This window comes from Dromiciops gliroides, chromosome 2, assembly GCF_019393635.1.
Source record: "Dromiciops gliroides isolate mDroGli1 chromosome 2, mDroGli1.pri, whole genome shotgun sequence".
NCBI classification, from domain to species: Eukaryota; Metazoa; Chordata; class Mammalia; order Microbiotheria; family Microbiotheriidae; genus Dromiciops; species Dromiciops gliroides.
The window spans coordinates 62191722-62212036 of NC_057862.1; the positions used below are offsets into that span (position 1 = coordinate 62191722).

The 20315-nt window shown below is 41.3% G+C and overlaps 1 protein-coding gene across 1 annotated transcript in view; it reads left to right on the forward strand.

Moving 5' to 3' along the window:
• RET (ret proto-oncogene) overlaps positions 1-20315 on the forward strand; it is a 160870-nt gene that overhangs the window by 104183 nt on the left and 36372 nt on the right. Inside the window, exons 4-10 of the mRNA XM_043989885.1 lie at positions 1475-1716; positions 4789-4984; positions 7143-7342; positions 13911-14169; positions 17253-17378; positions 18614-18724; positions 19391-19510. Of these exons, the coding sequence (XP_043845820.1) occupies positions 1475-1716; positions 4789-4984; positions 7143-7342; positions 13911-14169; positions 17253-17378; positions 18614-18724; positions 19391-19510 (1254 nt within the window). The remainder of the gene's footprint in view (positions 1-1474; positions 1717-4788; positions 4985-7142; positions 7343-13910; positions 14170-17252; positions 17379-18613; positions 18725-19390; positions 19511-20315) is intronic.

Here is a 20315-nt window from a genome sequence, read left to right on the forward strand (position 1 = left end):
GTTGGACATAACTGAAATGACTGACTGGATAGTAGACATGAAAAGGAAGGGGTCTTGAACAAAAGTAGTTAGATATGGGAGTCAGATTGGAGGAGACAGATGTGAATAACAACTGAGACAGACTTAACAGAACTTGACTAATGATAACAAGTTATTGGGAAAGAAAAAGAGGCAAAGATGTTTCCATCCTGTTAGACTGGAAAAGGTGTCAGTAACATAGGCAGGATTTAGGGGGAAAGGAATGAGGTTTTATTGGTCTTAGAGGTAAGGTGTCTCCTTGGAAGCAGCTTGTTGCATAGTAAGTAGTGTTGAACTTGGAGTCCAGAAGACCTGAGTTCACATCTGGTCTTCGCTTGATAACTTTAGACATGGATAAGTCACTGAGCCTCATTTTCAACATTTGTTAAAAAGAGGAGAATGTCTCAATAATATAGTGATCAAAGACAATCCCAAAGGACTCATGATGAAACATGCTACTGGCCTCCAGAGAAAGAACTAATATTGTCTGACTACAGACAGAAGCATGCTTTCTTTTTCTTTCTCTCTCTCTCTCTCTCTCTCTCTCTCTCTCTCTCTCTCTCTCTCTCTCTCTCTCTCTCCTCTCTCTTGTCTAATATGGAAATGTTTTATATGATTGCACATGTATAACCTATATCAGATTGCTTTCCATCTCAGGGGGAGGAGAAATTTAATTTGGAAGTCAAAACTTAAAGTGTTAAAAAATTGGTTTAATGTGTAATTAGAGAAAAAAAATTTTTTTAAAAGAGTAAAAAAAAGGGGGGGGCAGAATGTAACCACACTTGGTTATTGTGTAAAATGCCTTGCAAACTTTACAACTCTAGCTGATTGTCAGTTATTTGTACCAGTTATAGTATTCTTTTTTTTTTTTTTTTTAGTGAGGCAATTGGGGTTAAGTGACTTGCCCAGGATCACACAGCTAGTAAGTGTTAAGTGTCTGAGGCCAGATTTGAATTCATGTACTCCTGACTCCAGGGCTGGTGCTCTATCTACTGTGCCACCTAGCTGTCCCAAGTTATAGTATTCTTGACTATGAATAAATCCATTTCCATGCTAGATTACTTTATCTTTATTTGATTTTTAGTCTTTCTTCATATTTAGGCTGCTTCTTGGTCATTTTAGTTATCTTTTCCTTGACCTTATTTCCCTTCAAAGTTCCTTTAGAAGGATTGCCAGCCAGAGGTAGATTGTTTTGTACAAGACTCCTGCTCTCTCTCTTCTTCTCTTTCCCTTTTTCCCTCCCCCCAATAGTGAGAGTACAGGAATGAGCCAGGTCAGATAGCTAGCTGGTCTCTTCAATCCTCAATGTTCTTCCCCCAACTGCTTACCCAGTTCAATCAGGGGTGTGACAATGGGTTTCTACATCTAGTGGTCTGTTTGGATGGGGCACTGTCTTGCCCACCTTGCAAAATGTTGCATTTACACTGTTATTTTCTGTCTTTGCTTTTGTAATTAGAGGAAGACCTTCCCTTCTATTCTGATAAGGACACCATGGAGGTGAGCATGAGGCACTCTCTGGACCGGGAACAAAAGGAAAAGTATGAATTGGTCGCCAAGTGCACAGTTCGGGAAGGTTTGCGAGAAGATGATGTGATGGTACCATTTCCTGTGACTGTGTATGATGAGGATGATTCACCTCCTAATTTCCCCACCGGCATCAACACAGCCAGCACAATTGTGGAGTACAAACGGAAAGAGGTATGGGGGTGGGGGGTCGGTCAGGGATTCTGGGAATGGAGTCAGAGAGCACTGTTAGACCTAGACCAAGAAAGAAAACTAGATAGGGGCAGCAAGTGCTGGATTTGGAGTCAGGAAGATCTGAATTCTAATCCTGCCTCAGTCAGTTACTAAGCGACATGACTCGGCAAATTACTTAAGCTTTCTGTGTCCAAGTTAATTCATCTGTAAAATGAGGGGTAAACTCAGTGGCCTCTAAAGTTCTTCCAGCTCCAAACCAATGAGACTATGGTTTATGGTAGTCAGTTTTTTATAGGTCATGTACCAGTGGGTTTTCTACAAAGACCTTGCTCGATTCTCTCTCTACCATGCCCACTGTGCCATTCAGCTGAGGTCTAAACCAGAGAAGGACAGGGCAGGAATGAATAAAGATGCACAAGTACACGGGGCCCACCAGGTGTGTGTGTATGTATGCATATGTGTGTATTACATGTGCAAGTGTGTGTGCACATGTCCATGTGTGTACATGTGTGTGTGAGTGTGTGAATGTACTTGTGCTTCCCTCTGAGCACATTCCAAACTCAGCAAAATTATTTAAGGGCTTTCTGTCTGTGTTTTTTGAATTGGCTCTGCCTTTTTTTTTTGCTCCTTCACAGTGTGGTTGATCCAGAACTGACACTTTAGGTACAATTCACATTGATAATATGTTTGACCCCTGTCATGGCACAAAACTCCTTGTTTTCCCTAGTTCTTGCTTGTTTGATGCTTGTCCTAAGCCACACTTTGGAGCTGAATCTTTCCCTGCTATTGAGGAAAATGGATAAGAGGAAAAGGAGGAGAGGGTTTACAGTTTTCTAAAACTAGTGGCTACCTCCTGAGAGGGCAGCTAGTGGAGAAAGAGCTGGGCCTGGAATCAGGAAAACGCTTCATGAACTCAAATACAGCCTCAGGCACTTAATAGCTGTATGACCCTAAGCAAATCACTTAACCATGTTCGCCTCAGTTTCCTCATCTATAAAATGTGATGGGAAAGGAAATGGCAAACCACTCCAGTATCTTTGTCAAGGAAACCCCAAATGGGGTCAAAGGAGTCGGGCACAACCGAAATGACTGAACAAGCCTCCTGAGAAGTAAAAAAGATCTAATAGAACTGGACTTAAAGGCTAATTTTAATAATACCGCACCCTCAGACCAGCTGTCACCTTCCCTATCTCTTGACAAGATACCATTCCTCCCCTGTGTCTAAGACAATCCTGTTATGGGTGGCCAAGGGCAAGAATATGACCCATAGGATCAGAGCTGACCCATGGGAAAATTCTGAAATGAGCAAAATTGGGCTTATACCAATTATGGTCACTAGGTGGCATGATGGTAGAGCCCTGGATTTGAAGCCTGAAAGATCGGGATTTAAATTTTGCCTCAGGTACTTTAACTACCTTCATGACCCAGGACAAGTCACATGACTTGGGACTTCTCTAGGTCTCTCTGGCTCTTCTGTAAAATGAGAAGGTTGGACTCTTCTGAGTTCTATTCCTGCTCAAAATCTATGCTCTTCTCCCCATGATACCTGTCTGCCTCCCTGGGCATGTTCTCTCCCACCCCACACATCTCTCTTGTGTCCCAGTTGAAGTTTGGACCTAGTTGGCAGTTATTAAATAGTTGCTGATTTTATTAACTGCTCATTTTGTTGTTAGATAACTAAAGTATGACCCTTTCTTTTCAGAGATGCTTATACTTTGTAAGGGGAAGTGTGTAGCAGGTAATAAATGAGAATCTGACATTCCAGAGTTTTAGAGGTCAACGACTTTTTCTGTCTCTTTCTGGAGAACTCTGGCTACTTAAACCCCCGAATTTGTATCCCTCTGGTTTAGAAACAAAACAAAATTCTCGACATATTTTCAGATTATTCCAGAGGCCTTACCCCTTGTCCTAAGGAGTCTCTTTATTCTCTTAGACAGAAAGCCCCTGTTCCCTATTTTCAAGGTGGTGAGCTCCTGCCCCAGGAATCCCCATCCTGTCTCTTCCACTTAATACTTGAGCAGTCTTCCTGAAGTTACTTAAACTCCCTGGGCCTCAGTTTCCTCAATAGAAAAACAAAGTGCTGGATTAAATGGTTTCTCAAGTCTTTCCCAGATCTCCATCCATTGATCCTGTAATGGTCATTAGTTTTAGCAGTGCTTAGCAGGAAGCATTGTTTTGTGGGCATCACTGCCTTAAGTGCAGATTGTGGAACCTGGGAACCTTGAAGGTAGATTATGGGGTGTGTGTGTGTGTGTGTGTGTGTGTGTGAGTGAGTGTGTGAGAGAGAGAGAAACAGAGAGAGACAGAGAGACAGAGACAGACAGAGACAGAGATGTCTAATGATGCTGAAAAGATAGGTTGGGGCCAGGTTGGCTAGGACCTTAAAAGCTAAAAAAGGAAAAGTTTATATTATTAAAAATGCAGTAAGGAACCAGCTCCTTCTGATAAGTTTTCCCACATCCCTCATTTCCAGTCCCCATCTCCCGTCAAGAATTCTCATAGAATCATACCTTATCGAACCATAATCCCAACTGTTTGATTGTTCTTGGAAGTAAATTGGCCATTAGATCTGTTGCTTCTAGGGAGCTGACTCTGAATTTTGGGAAATTGCTGCCCTCTATGGGGGAGAATGAATTCTAGCACCATGATTGGAGTTCTCTAAGTCATAAAGTGAAAAGGATTCATGTTGTTTAAGATCTGGAAGGGACCTTTGACACATACCACTCATTTTAGTGAGAAGAAGACTTAAGACCCAGAGGGGTAAAGCAACTGGGCCCCCAAGGTTATGTAGCTAATTAGTGACAGAACCAGGAGATAAGCCCAGATGTGAAGTTAGACAGGGAAGAATAGCCCTTGAAAAGAAGCTAGGACAGATGAGATCAGGCACATTCAGGGTGGTATGACAGGAGACAGCCATTACTTCATGATCCTAGCTTCCTGTTAGGGCCAGTCAAAGGGGTGGGTGGGAGACCCTAGTTTTGACTTTATGAAAGCAGGTCAGAGAATTTTCCTATCTCTCCTAATCCCTGCCCCTCCCTTCCCTATCCACTCTTGGCTTATGCTTCTTTGTAGGGTACAGTGTTGGCAGTGCTACAGGTCTTTGATGCAGATGTGGTACCATCCTCTGGGGATATCCCAAGAAAGTACATACACACCATGCTAACCAGTGACCAGTGGATCAAGGAGTTCTTCCGTGTGGAGCACTTACCAAATGAAACCTCTTACAGCTCCAATGGAAGCCGTGTTCGGGCAATGATGCACGACTACAGTAAGGAGGACTTGGAGGGTGGGGGTAAAGATAGGAAAGAGAGGGATGTAGAAGTATTCGAGACCCCATCAGTTCTCTGCACCTTTCTAGACTACTGATTTGACCAAGGTACTGATGCCTTAGAACAGATAAATGAAAGGAAGTGGGAAAATGGACCCTAGCCGGTTCTATCAGATGATCTTATTTGAAGAATAAATATTTTATTTTTAAATAATATTAAAAATATGTGTATTCAGTGCCCTACACTGCTTTAGTACACAGATTGAATTTAGTAGATGGGACTATAAGTCAAAAGCTTGTTTAAAAAATATCAGATGGGGGCAGCTAGGTGGTTCAGTAAAGCACCAACCCTGGATTCAGGAGGACCTGAGTTTAAATCCAGCGTCAGATGCTTGACACTTACTAGCTGTGTGACCTTGGGCAAGTCACTTAACCCTCATTGTTAAAAAATCAGAACTACAAAATGAGTTTGATTGAATTCAAAGTAGTCAGGGTAGGGGAAGGGGAGGCTGTGGAGGTTGAGTCACTTATTCCAATAATGCTGCCATTATTCTATTATTATTATTTATTATTATTCCAATTGACTACAGAGCTTATAAATCATTCTTTGGATTATTTTCTTCAATGGTGGCAAATCACCATATTCTGAAGGTGATTTTGATTTTTGGGAAAAACACAAAAGTCAGTTAGCATTAACCTTTTTTTTTTTTTTTTGGCGGGGCAATGGGGGTTAAATGACTTGCCCAGGGTCACACAGCTAGTAAGTGTCATGTGTCTGAGGCCAGATTTGAACTCAGGTCCTCCTGAAGCCAGGGCCGGTGCTTTATCCACTGTGCCACCTAGCTGCCCCATAGCATTAACCTTAAGGAAAGTAGTTGGGCTGATGAGTTTAGAAGAGCAGCTGGGATCTTGAAGACCCTAAGCACCAGTCCAGAGAAGAGTCATTGGAAGGAATTTGGGAAGTTGGCAAACAGAAGAGTTGAAAGGGGTGTAAGGACATGAGAGTTTCCTTCGAGTATCCAAAAGAGTATCATGTGGAACAGGAACTACTGGAGGTAAAAAGGAGGAGGTGAGAGTTGGAGAGAGGCAAATTTTGCCTGGCAGAATGAGAATTTTGAGGAAGAGGGTGCCAGAGGCAGCCTCTACTGCGTAGATAGAGCCATTTGTTAAATTTCCAGTGTGAGCATTTAACACCTCAGAAATCAGCAAATGCTACAAATTGGGACTTCCTGTATTGTTTGATTAATCATCTAGCCTTAAGAAAAGGATGGGAAAAAATAGTAGTGATACAGATCAAACCTAGACTCTCTAAGTGTGTCTTGTGCACAATATTCTTTTTTTTTTTCTTTTTTCTTTTTTTTAAAAAGAGAGCTGGTTTGTTTTTGTTTTTTAAAATTCACCAGCATACCACAGCCAGTGAGGCTATCTATTCTAACATTATTCTGAACAACAATACCCTCCACAACCTACCTTACACAACCTTTGCATAGATATCACAGGCAAGGGGAAATACCCATTACCCCCTGCACCCCCTGAAGCAGCCGGTTCCTTCTGGGAGTTCTTATGATCAAGATGTTTCTCCTTACAATAGGCCAAAATCTAGCTCTTTACACCTTCCTCCTGTCACTCACAGATCAATACTCTGTGGAGTATTTTATTACATTTTTATTATATTTTTTATATTTTTATTATATTTCTTTTCCGTGTAAGCTATCGCATATTTGAAAACAGCTCTCATGTCTCTCCAGAGTCTTTTCTCAAATATTCCCAGTTCCTACAACAGTGTTCTAATGCATGATCTCAAGGTTTTTCACAATCCTTCTTGCTCTTCTCCCAGTTTCTTTGTAGCAATGTTGTATAGCAGAACTAGTTCTGGGCTTAGATTGAAGAGAGGTTTGAATCTCACTTCTGACATTTACTAGCTGTTGAATGATGGAGAAATAACTCAATCTTTCTGTGCCTCAGTTTTTCATCAGTAAGATGATGATGTAATGTTGGAAGGATGAAATAAGTTAATGAATGTAAGGCACTTCTAAAATCTTAAAGAACTCTATAAATACTAGCCCTTATTTATTATCAATATTTAATTTAAAGTGAGGTACTCATTTGTGGAGTGACCATCTGTCAGAATATTGATGGAGGCCCTTTATTTTGACAGAACTTGTGCTGAACCGAAGCCTCCCTATCACAGAGAGCCGTTCTTTCCAGCTGGGAGTCCTCGTGAATGACACTGACTTCCAGGGGCCCGGAGGGGTACTCCAGCTCTATTTCAATGTGACCATCCTGCCCGTCAGCATACGGTTCCCAAACATCTCCTACTCCTTCTCAGTAAATAAGAATGCTCACCGATATGCACAGGTGAGTGATGCATGGGTTATTTCTCACAGGGAGAGAAGGAACCTGAACCACAAGGGCAGGGGAAAATAGGAGGATAACCCAGGTGAGCTTTTCCATCAGCCACAAGATAAATGGAGTCCTAGACTCCATTCTGGATGAACTGATGTGTTCTGGAAGAATTCACTAAGTCTCACTTGGAGGATTTCTGGCATGTTTGTTACCAGGAGGGGTACAAAAGAGGAAGCAATGCCTATTCTCAAGAAATTTGCCATCTTGATGGGAGAGAGAAGACTACATGCATGAACCAATTAGAGGGCAATCTAAGATGGCTCATAAGCCCATGAATGCTGGAGGCCCAGGAGTTGAAACACTCTGGAACAATGGGAAAAGAGAGATCAGTATGAATCATCATAATCAGGAATATTGATTGTGTACCAATCAGAGTAGCCTCTCCCACCTTTTTGGTACCCCTTCTAGAAGATGATGGTTTTTTGCTGAAAGGTCCCTACATTTCAGGAGATAATGCGGGGTAGCAGAAAAAGCCCTGAGCAAGACCTGGCTTGGAATCCTGGCTCTGACAGAACTTGGGCTTGAACATTTATTAGCTGGGATCTTGGCCCACCAGTCCTTTTCATTTATTGACCCTTTCTAGTTTTATCTTTTAAACTGGAATACTTAATAATGAATACTTATACAACATGCCTGGTGGTATAGTTCTGAGCAAAACACTTTGTAAATTCTAACGCACCATATAAATGTGAGATTGGGTTTATTTTAATATGTTCACAGACACTACTGTTGCCTACGTCTCCTTCCTAATCCTGACCCAGTCTGTATCTCTTTCATAGTTAACTTCCTGTTTTTCCCTTTGCTTTTGTTTTAATCCTTTTCAAGCCTATTAATAATGTCTCTTGGTAATGCCAGTGATGGAGGGTTGGCATTAGCTGAGGGCACATTGTTGTTGACTTGGTCAGGAACTGCAGGTAATGTTTGCCTACTGGCACCAGAAGGTCATTGAAATAAGTGTTTATTACAGAGAGGGTGGAGTGAAGGGGGAGATTCCAGTGGCTAACCAGAGTGTTGGACTCAGGTTTGAGGGCTGGCTCTAATACTTGGTTAGTTCTGGAACCTCAGACAAGTCATTTAACCTCTAAGCTTCTGTTTCCTCATCTACAAAAATTGGGGTACCCAGTACAGACCCTCATAAGGTTGTGAGGAAAGCATTTTGCCAATGGTATAGTGGGAAAAAAATTGGTCAGGAAGTTAGAGGACCTCAGTTCCTGACATTGAACCACCTGTGTTATATTGGGCAAGTAATTTAATTTCTCTGGGCCTCGGTTTCCCTCCTTGTGAAATGAGGTTGAACGCGGTGACCTGTGAAAATCCTTTCAGCTATACATCAGTAATCAGGTGATCTTTATTTGTAAAGCTCTATAACAGCTGGGTGGCGCAGTGGATAGAGTGCTGGTCTTGGAATCAGAAAGGTTTATTTTCATGTTCAAATCTGGCCTCAGACACTTCATAGCTCGGACACCCTGAGCAAGTCACTCAACTCTGTTTCCTCATCTGTAAAATGAGCTAGAGAAAGAAATGGCGAATTGCTCCAGTATCTTTGCCAAGAAAACCCCAAATGGGGTCACAGGGAGTTGGACATGATTGAAACAATTGAACAACAACATAGCAATGTCAGTTATTAATATATTGATTGGTTATTCCTCCCACTTGCTACGTGACTTCTCCATCTCTTTTTTTTCCAGTCAATCTGTTAGCATTCATGCTAACAGGTGCTTTAGGGAAGGGAGGGGAATAAGCTTTTGCATGGCAACTACCATGTGCCTGCACTGTACTAACCACTCATAAATATGATCTCATTCAATCCTCACAACCACCCGTTGTTGTTCCATTTTTTTTTTTTTTTAGTGAGGCAATTGGGGCTAAGTGACTTGCCCAGGGTCACACAGCTAGTAAGTGTTCAGTGTCTGAGGCCGGATTTGAACTCAGGTACTCCTGACTCCAGGGCCTGTGCTCTATCCACTGCACCACCTAGCTGCCCCTGTTGTTCCATTTTTATAGTTGAGAAAACTGAGGCAAAAAGAAGTTGAAGGATTTGCTTAGGGTCATATAGCTATTAAGTGTCTGAAGCTGGTTTTGAATTGTGTTCTTCCTGACCCTGGGTCCACATTCTATCCACTACACTACCAGCTGCCTCTAATGTGCTAGACATCGAGCCAGGTGCTGGAGATATAAAGAAAAAATTAATAATCTTTATACCTAAGGAGTTTTCAATCTGTTAAAGTACTACACATATACACACATAATTATATGCATATATAATTACATGCTATATACAAAATAAGTACAAATAGCTAGCATTTAGCTGCAAAATACATTACAAATATTGCATGTATCCTCACAGTGATTGTGAGAGGCAGTTATTATCCCCATTTTGCAGATGAGGCAGACAGAAGTTATGTGATTTGTCCAGGGTCATGCAGCTGGTTGAGTGCTTGAGGTTGGATTTTCCATCACTCTATCCATCTGTCTTCTGGTTACAAATTACATACAAGGCAGTTTAAGGTAGAGGAGAGCGGGGTCACTAGAAGTCAGGGTCCAGAAAGGCTCCATATTGAAGATAGTGCTTAGGCTGGGTTTTGAAGGGAATAAAGCTTTCTTTGAGGCAGAGCTGAGGAGGGAGAGTTTTCCAGGCACAGGGGATGGGCAGCACAAAGAGAGAGGCAAGAAGGAGTGTGGTGTGACATATAGCAAAAAAAAAACAAAAACAAAACAAAACAAAAAAACTAGTATGGCTAGTTAGCCAAGTGCAGAAAGGAAATTAATAGTTGCATAATTAGACTGAAAGTGATAAGTTGGTACCAGGTGGTAAAGGGCTTTAAAAACCAAAACAAAAGAGCTTATATTTGATCCTAGGGACAATAGGGAGTCAGTGGAGTTCATTAAATTGGGGAATGACATATTGGACCTGACCTTAAGAGAAATTGCTTTGGTGGCTATATGGAAGACAGATTATTAGCATGGGGAGAGACTTGAGGCAGGGAGGCCAAATAGGAGTCCACTGTAATGGCCTCAGCCAAGAGTTGGTGAAGGCCTGAATTAAAGTAGGGGCTGTGTGTGAGAGTGTGTGTGTGTGTGTGTGTGTGTGTGTGTGTGTGAGAGAGAGAGAGAGAGAGAGAGAGAGAGAGAGAGAGAGAGAGAGAGAGAGAGAGAGAAAGTCTGACACAAGAGATGTTGTGGAGGGGAAAAGATTGGACAAGTGATAGGATATGCATGATAAGTGGGCAAGGATCACTCCAGGCTTGTATCTCCCTGATCATCTCCTTTATAGCACCACTTCTCCTATGCCCTTCTTCTCTATGAATCATTATACTGTGGCCTGAAACCACCTACCAAGACTAGTAGGTCAGTAGCCCAGTTCCCATCCTTCCAGGGGCTCTTAACTGCCTCCTTTCTGCAACCCTTTCAGAGATATAGAGCTACGACAGCTCGCCTCACATGGACTTCAAAGCTGGTGAGATTGAGGTGGAAGAAGCCTGTCATCTGTACCCCTACAGGGCTATTTCGCCTCTGTTTCCAGTCAGCCCCATCCTTGCCCTGCCAGTTTTCAGGCAGGTGTGAAAACTAAACTCATTAGACCCCTATGATGTTATAACCACAGCCACACTAAGTAGTTGGGCTGAGAACCTGTGAAGTCTGTGAAGTCTTTTTCTGATATCTTTTGTTTTTAGGCCCATGGGGTCAGAGATTTTGAGCTAGGAAGAACTTTGTGGGTCATCTGGTCCAACCCCTTCATTTTAAGTGTTTTGCCCAAGGTCACAGCTGAGATTTGAACCCAGCTCTCCTGACTCCCCAATTCAGCCTTCTTTCTGCTATGCCATAGAAATTTCATTTCCAAGTATATCCCTTCCCTTTCCTCATCCAGAGAACCAGCCCTTGTAAGAAAAGAATAAAGGGAGGTTGGTTGCAAAGAATGAAGAACAGCAGAGATGGACAGAAAAAGAAGAAATTTAGAGGTAGAGAATGGAAAAATCCAAACAGTTCATCAAAACTAACCAACATATCAACCAAGTACAAAGGATAGTCCACTGATATTCTTCCACCTCTATGAAAAAGGAGATAATTTTATTCTTTTTAATCTCATCTTTGGAGTCAAGCTTAATTATATAATACAGCTCTGATTTTTGTTGTTCTTTCAAACATTTACATTGTTGTCAGCATGTATATTGTTTTCCTGATTCTGCTTATTTGTAAAGTCTTTGTTTTGTTTTTTTGTTTTTTTGCTTATGTTGCTTTTTTGCATTTAATAAGGACTGAAATGCTTCCCCAGATCTTGTTGAAGAGGTCTGCATCCTTAGTATATTTCTGAGTAGTTTAAATAAATTATTGTCATATTAAATTTGGCCCCAACATTATCAAAATGAAACTAGCACTGTCTGTAGACACTCCTTGAATTATTGAATGAATGGATGAATGGACATTTATTGAGCGTCTACTATGTACAAACCTCTGTATTCAGCAACAGTGAAATAAAGAGAAAAAAATAAGACAGCCCCTGCTTTTCAAGGAGCTTCCATTCTAATGAGAGACGACAGGTATAGAAGGTTTTAGTTGCAAGTCAGGTGGAAAGGCTCCAGGGTCCTCATCAGGCATTAAGTTGCTTCATCTTTCTTTTCCCCACAACGAGGGAATCTGAATGTTGAGGGAACCAACAAGTTAACGGAGCAGGACTTTCTCTTTATTAGTTCCTTGTCTGCTTTTTTCCCTAAGGGAAAATATGAATGACTTAAGGTCCCAAAGACTATTAGATTTTCAGCCACCAGAGTACATGGAAAACACATTACATTAGAACTGAGGGAGGCTCTGAGGGGTCACAGACCCCAGCTCTCTGAGAGAGTTAAAGCTAGTTCAGCCTTTCTCCTTCATATGTCTCTCCTGAAGCAGAGACCACGTTTGTGTTCCTCCCAACCCCAGGCGCCACTTCAGCTCTCATCCCTGCAAGAACTTTGAGTGGTTTAGTCACCAGCCACCACCAAACAAAAAACATGAAGTTCTGATTAGCCAGCAGGACACTGCATCAACTGAATCACCACCCACCTGCTCCTGGGATGATGCTTTGGATCTAAGGAGATGCCATTGAGATAAATTGGCCTTGGTCTCTATAGTTACTGCTCACATGTGGGATGGAATTTGAAGCACACTTGTGTGGTTTCCATCAGCCTAGAAACATGCAGCCCTCTGGCTGGTTTTTGAAATACTATGAGAGTTGAAAGGGCCTTCAAGGGTATATAGTTATAGAGTCACAAGACTTTGTCTATTTTGTTTTATTTATCATTGTAAACACTAGACATTTCAAATTTCCTTTAATAGGACAGGAAATGGAATTCTCTAAGAAACTATATACTTCTGCTGTGTATAGCTTTTAAAAAAAGAATGTATAACACTTAATAAGGTAGTAATGAAATTGACCTGTGTATATTTCTTATTGCATGTCTTATTTTTCTAATGTGTATTTTTTTTTAATGTGATACAGTAAGTAGAGTACTGGGCCTGGGGTCAGGAAGACCTTAATTCAAAGCTGGTCTCAGATACTTACAAGTCATAGGACCTGGTCAAGTCACTTAACATCTGTTTGCCTCAAACAGAGGGATAATATGGGAATAATAATTGCACCTCCCTCCAAGAATTGTGAGAATAAAAAATGAGATAATATTTGCAAAGTGCTACATGTTATTGTTAGTATCACTGTGTATGTATCTTCCCTGTTCTTCCCATCATTCCCACACCACATCCTGTCCCCCTAACCCCCACATACATCCAATTGGACTGTAAGATTTTTGTGAATATCATTGTATCTCCAAGAGTAGAGATAGAATCTTGCACTCAATAAACATATAATGATAATTTTTTAAAAAATTGATTGATAAAAATAAAAAGTTCTGAATGAGAATACATTGGCATGTTATTATATCATAGGAAATTACAGATTTGAGAAATTTAGGGCAGCATGGGAAGAATTGTGTGAACTGATGTGAAGACCAGGAACAGAACCCAAGAGAATAATAAACGCAATGACTATAGTAAAATTCAAATGAAGACAAAACCAAAGGGCAGTCAAACTCTGATTCACTGTAACATCCAAGCTTGACTTCAGAGAACAGAAATTAAAACATCCTTTCCACCTCTTCATAAAGAGATGGGGAAAGCTGTAGATGAAGAGTGTTGAATATGATGTCATATGTAGTCACCTTTGTCTAATTGTGGTTTTTTCTATGTTACCAGGTATGGGAAAGGAGGAATATATTGGGAACTAATATAAAAACAAAATACATCAATTATATATCTAAATAAGCCAGATGGACTAGAAGGCTCTGTATAGTTATGGTCCTAACCCCTCAGATCCTTCTGTACATTTATGATTTTTAGATTGTGCAAGTTGTCTCTTGTGTTCATTGTAACCTATTGAGTATTGAGTTTCTGCTATTCTTATGCATTACGGACAGTTATAATTATAGGCAGTTAAGTACACTCCACATTATCTAGACTCCTAATGTTCTCAATTATTCCTTGAGCCTAGATTGGAAAAGTTTGCATTGAAAACTGCAAGGAGTTCCACGGAGTAAATATTACCTACAAACTCCAATCTCTCAGTGTTAATTGCACTGCTTTGGCCATCATCACTACCCCAGAAAGCACCACAGGGAATCTGTTTGTGAATGATACCTCAATGCTGCAAAAGCCAGAATGTGCAGGAATGAGATACATGGTGGTTGCATCAGACAAACAGAGCAGGAAACAGTCCAAAACAACATTTACTATTTCAGTAGAAGAAAATGGTAAGTACATTCCTGGAACCTTTGCTCTCAGCTTGCTTTCTCTCTCTCTCTCTCTCTCTCTCTCTCTCTCTCTCTCTCTCTCTCTCTCTCTCTCTCTCTTTTTTCAGGGCAATGAGGGTTAAGTGACTTGTCCAGGGTCACAGAGCTAGTAAGTGTAAGTATCTGAGGCCGGATTTGAACTCAGGTTCTCCTGAATCCAGGGCTGGTGCTTTATCCACTGTGCCACCTAGGTGCCCCCTCAGCTTTCTTTTAAGTACTTGTCATTCCCCACCAATACTATTCACATGACACTTACATCACACTGCATTAGACTGTAATTATTTATATTCCCATGACTGTCCCAGCTGCATTGTAGTTTGCCCCATAAGATTGTAAATTCCATCTTCAACATCATACTCTATAGCACTCTTCATGATTTTGTGCTTTTTGAGCCAATATTTTCTCAACCGTTTAGACTGATTTTTGTATCTTCCACAATGTCTTACATATATATGGTACCAAAATACATAGGCTACCAGAATATATAGGCCACCAAAATATTTTTCAACTGAATCAACTAATAAGCATTCATTAAGCACTTATAATGTGCCAGTGTATACTGTGCTAAACGCTGGGGTTACAAAAATAAAAGCAATATAATTCTTGTCCTTAAGAAGCTTATGTCCTGGAGCAGCTAGGTGGCACAGTGGATAAAGCACTGGCCCTGGATTCTGGAGGACCTGAGTTCAGATCCGGTCTTAGACACTTGACACTTGCTGGCTGTGTGACCCTGGGCAAGTCACTTAACCCCCATTGCCCCACAAAAAAAAAAAAAAAAGAAGAAGCTTATGTCCCAGTGGGAGGCATGATATCTAAATATGTAGGGTTGTATAAAACATGTTAAAATCAAATACAAGATCACTTAGGGAAAACACTAGCAATAGGAGGTACATGGGGCAGGGATCAGAAAAGGATTTATGTAGAAACCTCACCAGTTTGTGAGGAGACAGAGGGTGTGGCAGAAGGGCATTCTAGGCTTCAGGGCAGGAAAGGAAAGATAAAGCAATGGGAACTGTGGGAGTGAATAATGTAAAAGTAGATTAAAAAGTGAATGAGGGGCCAGGTTGTGAAGGACTTTAAATGCCAGACACAGGACTTTGTATTTGATCTTAAAGGTAACAGGGAACCACTGGGGTTTGAACAGAGTCAGGACGTGGTCAGATCTGTGTTTTAGGAAAATTCTGTAAAGGCTGCAGTGAACAGAGAAATGTGTGAGTCTAAGAGACCAATAGAAAACTATTGGAATAGTTCAGGCTATAGATGATGAGCTATTAAAGTGGATTCATGAGTGAGGAGGAGGGTACATATACAATAAATATTTTGAAGATACCAACAAGAAGTTTTGGCAGCTTATTGGGTATGTCAGGTGAGGGTGAGGAAGTTCAGAAGGAGGTTGGGGAGGGAAAGATAACAAATTCTATTTTACGTGTTGAGTTTGAGATGCCTACAGAACATCCTGTACAAAATGCTTTAAGGGCAATTGGCTGTGTAGGACTGGAGCTCAGGAGAGATTAGGGCTAGATATATAGATTTGGGAGTCATCTATATAGATATGAGTTGATGTCCTCACAGGTTCAAGGAAGGTTTTGTTAGTGGGGATTGCTAGTTAGTGGGGATTGCTAGAAGCAACGGTAAGATCTAGTGAGAGTATTTTTGAGGATGAGGAAAATAAATGGCCATGTTTGTAGACAGCAGGAAAGTAATAAATCAATAGAGAGAGAATGAAGATTAGAGATGGGGAATAATGGGTCAGTCTACTGGAGGAGATGGGAAGAGGGACTAGGATCAAGTAGTGCAGTTGACTGTATGGAGTAGAAGAGTCACCTCATCATCAGAGACTAGAATAAAGGAGGGAATAACAAGTTAAGAAATCATGAGGGGGGAGGAAAAGAAAAGGAGATCTTGTTTATTAGCCTCATCTAAGGTACAGTCCTCAGCTGAGGGTAAAAGGAGAGATGATGTGGGAGGTTTGAGAGGAGAGAAAGTTTGGAACATCCACTTTGATGAGTTGGAGAATCAGGTAGGAAGGAATCTCTAAATTCACCAGTCCTTTGATTGTAAAGAGTGGTTCATCCATTGCAAACTGGCTTCCAAGCTCATCACTCAACTGATACTGCTTTCTCCCAACTTACTGATGCCATGATTGACTTTCAGCTATGAGGAAACAATAAATGCTGGCTAACAGAAATGTGTAGTGGGCCTAGTCAAAACAGGTGTGTGACATTTTCTAGATCTTTTCAGTAGTAAAGGAGTAGTGGTGGTAGAAGCCCAAAATAGGAACAGTCCAGGGTTAGCATTGGGCAAGGCTCAAGAAGGAATAGAACAAAGGATCAAGGGATTTGAGAACAGATAACAGTGTCAAGCTGAACTGTTGAACTGAATGAATGGAGCCCTTTTGATTTATCATTGGAAACACTTAGCACAATGCCTGACATAGTAAGCACTATTTAAATGCCTTCTCCCTCTCCCTTCCCTCCTAGTATGAAACATCACACAACATTCCATTTCATCTCTGATTTTTCACAGAGTTGTCCCTTTCCTGGAACTTAATCCTTTCTCACCTTTGCCTCTCTCAGAAGCTTTACTTTCCTTCAAAGCTCAGCTCAGACATGAGACCCTACTGATCCCCCAAGTTGCTAGTGCCTCACCCCCAAAAAAACCAAATCTTAGATTTATTTTGTGTGTTTTGGGCATATGCATATATGTGTGCATGTGGTCCCACCCAATCAGTTGGAAGATCTTTGAAGGCAAAGACTGTTTCATGTTTCTCTTTGTATCCTTACCATCTGGCCAGATGCCTGGCATATAGTAAGTGTTTAATAAATGCTCCTTGGTGACCTTTCTAAACATTCTCAACTGAATTTTCTTCATTAGAATCCAGGTGTATTGTTTTAATGTCTCTTGACCTGAGCTTGATCAGTGCCATCTCTTGGAAGCTGGATAGACGTGACTCTTGGCCTGGAAAACATTGTAAATCAAAGGCTAGATTGCTAAGTGGAGTACCACAATCAACACCATGCTTTCTGTTTTTGCTATTCTCACAGTTTTCCACGAGGAGGAGGGTTGTCCCCTCTCATGTGCCGTGAACAAAAAGCGGAAAGAGTGTGATGAGTGTGGTGGCTTGGGAGCCCTGATGGGTGCATGCCAGTGGAGACAGGGAGATGGCAAAGGTAAGATATCATTACTATTTTCATTGTTTACTTAATCTAGTCAGTAAACTAGTGAACATTTATTGGGTTCCCAATATAGACTAAGTACTGTATTAGATGCTATGAAAGAGATAACAGAAATAGGCAGATAAACCACTGTTTTTTCTTCATTGGTCTGATTATGGAATGTGGGGACCAATTTTTAATTGGGGAGTGCTAGCTAAGCGGCTCGCCGCAATATTGAGGCAATGAAGGAAACTGGCAGCCTCCCTCAAAACAGAACAAGATTTATTTTAACAAGAGCAAACTTAAAAAAAAAAAAACACAAACAGGATCAGTAGGATCAAGGGAAAGGAAATAAAAATGGGGAAAAGGAAATTATAATACCTGAAAAATATCACCGCCCAGGAATCAGCTGAAAATATGCAGCAGAACGCCTGGCGCTTTCCAGCTTCCACCTAGAATGCCCAATTCTCCTCCCCCAAACCTAGAAACACCCCACACAGTCCCAGCCAATGGGACGGCTGCTCCGACAGTCACATGACTGACTGCCCTCACTAGGCTTCCAATCATTATAATTTTGCCAGGCCCATGTAGGCGTGGGCAAGTGGTGATGATGTGAGGTGCCAGAGCCCTGGCAGCGGCTACAACCAGTGGGTGGAGCACCGTGTGGTTTGCGGAGCCCCAGGCCAGTGCTCGCTGAGGCATAAAAACCTCAAATAACAATTAATTCTTTACAGGAAGGAACAGGGAGGATTCAATGTCTTTTACTTGTTCAAGGAAGGCTGGGACTTAGGTTGGGAAATAGGTGGAATTTTATAAATAAGAAGAGGTTAGGAAGACTTTTTTTTTTTCATTTTAGGAAGACTCCTGACTAGAGTCTTGGACTAGGAAAGGAAGATGAGAGGGGAAGAATTTTGCTTTATTTTTCCTTTCTGGTTATTTGGAATGAACTGAGGCAGCAGGTGGGAAAATGTGGGCTCATTGGGTAGCAAAATGGCAGTTATCTGAATCTCCCTGTTAGAATTATGAATTAACATATAAGAATGTCAAGAACCCTGAATGGGCATCAAGTGACATGATTTCTCCCCCTGATTTTGCTCTTCTTTAGGTCTATGACCATGAACAACCCTTTGCCCTTCTCTGTACCTTGCGTCTTAATCTCTAAAAGGAGGTGACAGGGCTAGTTGAGATTCTAGGATTCTGAGTAATTTTATGAAATATAAAGTGTCCAAGGGCAATTGTTGTGTTTCTAGGAATTTCCAAGAACTATTCCACCTGCACGCCAAGCCTCAAGACTTGTCCTGATGGCAGCTGTGATGCTGTGGAAAGTCGAGATCTTCATATCTGCCCTCAAGATTGCCTCCGTATGAAATCCTTTCAGACCATCATCCCCTTGCTTAGTGGTTCTCTCTGTCTGCCGCACCATTCAGTCCTATTCAGCAGATGTGCATTTGAGGGATATACAGATGAAAAAAGAAAAAAGCCCCTTCTCTCAAAGAACTTCCAGTGTCATTACAGGGGGTGGGGGTTGGGTTTGAGAGGGAGGCACGTGTATACAGATATCCATGATGCCTATATTCGTTTCTTAACGGTTCACATGCTAACTTACTTTTAAAAGACCTCCTTATTTATTCTTATATGATATGCGTGGTTTGCTTCTCTATGCCACCTATTAACAGATTGAGTCTCCTGGAGTCAACATTAGTTTAAAAACCCAGAGACCACAATGAAATCCCTTGCTTTAGCTTCAATTGCATGACCTTGAGTCACTTATTCCTTGTGTGCCTCAGTTTTACCATTCTGCAAAGTGGGGGTGGTCATTCCCATTGTAACAAAAGCTAGAAGTGAAAGCCCTTTCGAGTTCTCTGGGGCTCAGCTTCCGTATAAATAAAGGAGTGGCAATTTTGCCTGTGGTGAGCTGTTCCCAGTTTTTTTGAGTAAAGCCTCTCCCTGTGTGTCTGAAATGGAAGAGGAAAGCTTCACAAACATGATTTAGACGATCTGCATTTTTTGTGTCTGTGTCTAATTAGGGGGAGAGATCATTGGTGGTCATGAGAGAGGGGAGTTGAGAGGAATCAAGGCCGGATATGGAGTCTGCTACTGCTTCCCAGAAGAAAATAAATGTTTCTGTGAGCCTGATGATGATAAAGGTTAGAAAGTATGGCAGCACTGGGGTGGGGTGGGTGTGGGGTCTCTCTTTAGCCCTTATCCCTGGACAAGCCATGTGGATTGAGGTGACATCACCCTTATTAGGAGGAGTTAGCTCTTAGATGGAAGGATAATCATTGAGGGAAACTTCAGTCTAATTAGGTGCCCTTGTCTGCAGGCAACTGACAGAGCATTCAGGCTAAACACCAGATTGAAATGTTTATTAATGATTTCTGTATCAGCTGTTCAGTATGTATTTGTGTATATGAAAGCCATACTGATGCCCAGCTTCCTCACTTCCTTAACTGAGTACTATCTGCCTTTCCTTAGGTCTGAAATTCTTTCTAGAGGAGATACAGAGAAATTTGATAGTCTCTTATTGGCCAGCTTCTAATCTATGTGTGATACATCAAAAACTTATTGAATTGATGTTCACCAAGATACCAGGGTGGGTGTCTAGTCCTCTGTCTGTGATGGAAAATGTTTGTTCACTGGATGATATAAGGTCAGGGCCTGGCATATAGTAGTCACTTAATAAATCTTTATTGACTTCTTTACCATGATAACAGTGGGCTCCAGATGTGACTCTAAAAAGTACTGAAAAATTTTTTTATTCCAACTTGAGTTTAGCTGAACATTTACTAGAAGACTCAGGAATTCATATTTATATAGCTTTTAAAGGTTTGCAAAGTAATATCCACACAACCCTCTGAGGTAGATTCATGTATGGTCATATTCTCGCTTTAGTTCCCAAAAAGCTTAGGCTTGAAGACTTTCGCTCCAGCTTGTTTGTTTATAATCATGTAG